Source organism: Carlito syrichta, unplaced genomic scaffold, assembly GCF_000164805.1.
Source record: "Carlito syrichta isolate Samal-C Ts95f unplaced genomic scaffold, Tarsius_syrichta-2.0.1 Scaffold144572, whole genome shotgun sequence".
NCBI lineage: Eukaryota > Metazoa > Chordata > Mammalia > Primates > Tarsiidae > Carlito > Carlito syrichta.
In genome coordinates, this window is record NW_007088668.1 from 18059 (window position 1) to 21749 (window position 3691).

At 56.2% G+C, this 3691-nt stretch overlaps 1 protein-coding gene across 2 annotated transcripts in view; it reads left to right on the top strand.

Annotated features, from left to right (window-relative positions):
* The first annotated feature begins 2486 nt into the window (after window positions 1-2486).
* COPS7A (COP9 signalosome subunit 7A) overlaps window positions 2487-3691 on the top strand; it is a 9845-nt gene continuing 8640 nt past the window's right edge. The window contains exons 1-2 of one of the 2 annotated variants that reach the window (XM_008050353.2): window positions 2487-2711; window positions 3111-3314. In XM_008050353.2, the coding sequence (XP_008048544.1) occupies window positions 3153-3314 (162 nt within the window). In that variant the 5' untranslated portion in view covers window positions 2487-2711; window positions 3111-3152. Of the gene's footprint in view, window positions 2739-3110; window positions 3315-3691 lie in introns of both variants that reach the window. The other variant, XM_021708721.1, reaches the window with a different exon arrangement.

Consider the following 3691-nt stretch of genomic DNA (forward strand, 5'->3'; position numbering starts at 1 on the left):
GTCTCGAACCCGTGGGCTCAGGCAATCCACTCACCTCAGCCTCCCAAAGGCGCGGGATTACAGGCTGAGCCACCGAGCCCGGCTGTTTCCTTCACATTTTGACCATCTTATGCCTTTGATTCCTTCCCAATTTTATATTTCACCCCTTCCACTCACTTAGTCTCCTCCTCCTCTTCCTCGTTTCTCTTTCTCTTTTCTGTGTTTCTGCTTATCTTCTACCACAAACCAGGGATGTGGACAACAAGCTCTGCACTTATTCAGCGCTAACCATCTACCAGTCCTATGATTACTCTTCCTCTCTTTTCTCTTTTTCACGTTCTCATTTTTTCCTTACAAATTACTTAATTTCCCTGGGCCTCAGTTTTTCCATCTGGAAAATGGGAACAATAATTACTAGATTGTTGCATCAGGTGAATTAAGTAAGGCTTAATACAAAAGACACCAAGTAGTTACTAAGTTTACTTTTGCTTGACCTGCAAGCCTGTTGTGAAATATAAAACACTATCAGAGCCAGACGCAGTGGCTCAAGCCTGTAATCCCAGCACTTTGGGAGGCCGAGGCAAGAGGATTGCCTGAGCCTCGGGGTTTGAGACCAACCTGGACAACTTGTTGAGACGTCGTCTCTACAAGAAATCAAGAAAAATTAACTGGGCTTGGTGGCACATGCCTGTAGTTCCAGCTACTTGGAAGACTGAAGCGGAAGGATAGCCTGAGCCCAGCAGGTTGAGGCTGTCATAGCCGTGAGTGTGCCACTGCCCTCCAGCCTGGGCGAAGGAGTGAGACTCCAACTCTAAATAAATAAATAAATAAAGATGAAACGCTACCAAAATGTCAGCTGTTTTTGTTTTTTTAAAGTAGCACGAAGTGGGAAGGTGGTTTTGAGTTTGAAAAGACCTAGGTTCCAGGTAAATGCCTAACATTTCATGAGCCTCAATTTTCTCATCTGTAAAATGAGAATAACAACATAAGCTTTCCTTCCACACAGTATATGTGGGGCCAAGTATATGTCACTGTAGTAGAGGGTGTCCCGGTGACACTAGGACGCTGTACAGCTGTAAGGATTCAATGGGACAAAATATTGAAAGGTGCCTGCCTGACTGGGTGCGGTGGCTCAAGCCTGTCATCCCAGCACTTTGGGGAGCCCAGGTGAAAGGACTGCCTGAGCCGTGGTTCCAGATCAGCCTGGGCAACAGGATGAGACCTCATCTCGACAATAAATCAAAACACTGGCCGGGCGTGGTGGCGCGTGCCTGTAGTTCCGACTACTTGGAAGGCTAAGGTGGAAGGATCGCCTGAGCCCAGCAGGTCGAGGCTGTCGTGGACGTGAGCGTGCCACTGCCCTCCAGCCTGGGCGACGGAGTGAGACTCCGACTGAAAAAAAAAAGAAAAAAAGAAAGGCGCCCACCCAACAGTAAGCACCTGGTGCATGTTGGCTACCCCTGTTTCCTTCACTTTTCCTCCTTCTTTCCTCCTGTTCTTCACACAAGAGGAGCTGGGCTTCGGGTGATTTCTGCCTCCGCCTTCTGGTGCTGTGTCTCGTCGCGCCCTCGTTCCTCCTCATCCCTCCCGCCGGGTTCCCCCTCCTCTCCCCTTCCTGACGGCTCTTCTCGGGTCCAGGCGCCCAGCACAGCCCCGATCTCCAGCTCTGCGGCTGCCTGGAGCGGGCAGAGCCTCGTGGGATCTCGCCCTCCTGAGACCACTGCAGCTTCGGATAAAGCTGGCGCTCTTCCGATAAAGTGCTGCTGTCCATTTGTTTGTCTTTATAGAGACGAGGGTTTCGCTATGTTGCCCAGGCTGGTCTCTGACGCCAGGTCTCAAGGATCTAATTTTTTTTTTTTTTTTTTGAGTTGGAGTCTCACTCTGTCGCCCAGACTGGAGTGCAGTGGCCGCTCCCGGCCCCCGCAGCCTCGACCTGCTGGGCTCCGGCGATCCTTCCGCCTCCGCCTTCCGAGTAGCTGGAACCACAGGTGCATGCCCGGCTAATTTTTTAATTTATTGTAGAGATGAGGTCTCGCCAAGGTGCCCAGGCGGGTCTCGAACCCGCGGGCTCAGGCAATCCACTCACCTCGGCCACTCAAGGCACAGAATTACAGGCTGAGCCACCGAGCCCGGCCAAGGATCTAATTCTTAAATGATGTTTGTCGAGTCGGGCCCTCCTGACGAGCTGGACCTACAGGCGGGCACCCACACGCTCGGCTTCCAATAAAATGTTTTATTTTTGTTTTCATTTTTTGAGTTGAAGTCTCACTGGAGTCTCAAAAGTCTCACTTTTTAAAAAAGTTTATTGTAGAGATGAGGGCTCCCCAAGTTGCCCAGGTGGGTCTCAAACCCGCGGGATCCAGCCATCGTCTCACCTCGGCCTCCCAAAGGGCTGGGATTATAGGCTGAGCCACCGGGCCGGCCCCAATAAAGTTTTATTGAAACAAAGCGGCGTACCTTTCACAAGGCGCCTGCCATTCTCCCCCCAGCGACCAACCGGAGGGCCGGAACGCCGGCGTCCCCGTCCAGAGCGTCATTGGTCCTCGGGAGGGAGGGCGGGGCACGTTCCGCCGGAAACCTGCGCCGTCAGAGCGGAAGTACGGCCGGAAGCCGGCCATAGAGTTCAGGGGCCAGAGCGGCTCTGAAGGGAGGTGGCAGGAAAGGCTCTGAACAGCTGCCGGAGGTGACGGAGCGGCGGCCCCGCCCGGTGCGCTGGAGGACGACGCTTCCAGGTAACGGCCCGCAGCGTCTGGCCTGGGGTGCGACGCGGCGGACGGCGGGAGCCCACCGTCCCCGGGCGGCCACTTTAAGGGAGGGGCGGAGCCGCGTGTGGGGCTCGCGGGTGTGTGGTCACGTGGTTGGGGCACGTGCCGGGCACGCGTGGAGCGCTGAGGGCGCTTCGTGGTTGGGGCGGACGGCAGGTGTGACCCCTTCGCCCCGCGTCCGGTGCCCTTGAGCTCGGTGGGAGGCCCGTGGTGGGGCTTGGGGCCACGCCTGGAGGACGGGGTGGGCGTGGCAGCCCAGTGAAGTGGCTGACTTCGGAGTCCCGGACGCTCTCGGCGCACCTCTCGCCCTGGTGCGTCCCATCCCGCCGGGACGGGAACTTAGCCCTCCGTCCTGTGTCCTTGCAGCTCCAGCCATCCCAGCCCAGGCCCCTCCAACCCAGTGCGGCCATGAGCGCGGAAGTGAAGGTGACAGGGCAGAACCAGGAGCAGTTTCTGCTCCTGGCCAAGTCGGCCAAGGGGGCAGCGCTGGCCACTCTCATCCACCAGGTGCTGGAGGCCCCTGGAGTCTACGTGTTCGGAGAACTGCTGGATATGCCCAATGTTAGAGAGGTGGGTCCTGGCCTCCGTGACCCACCGGGAACCTTGGGGCAGACGTTTGAGTATGGGACTAGGTAGACCGGGCTCGCTTTGCAGGCCCGTAACCATGCAGTTGAACAAGAATACAGTGATGATTCGCTGGCAGTTTGCAAAAGTCACCCGTTTAAAAGTAACCAGTGTAGCCGGGCTCGGTGGCCCAGCCTGTAATCCCAGCGCTTTGGGAGGCCAAGGTGAGCGGATTGCCTGAGCCCGCAGGTTTGAGACCCACCTGGGCAACTTGGCTAGACCTCATCTCTGCAATAAATCAAAAATCAACCGGGCATGGTAGCGCACGCCTGTAGTTCCGGCTACTCGGAAGGCTGAGGCAGAAGGATCCCCGGAGCCCAGCA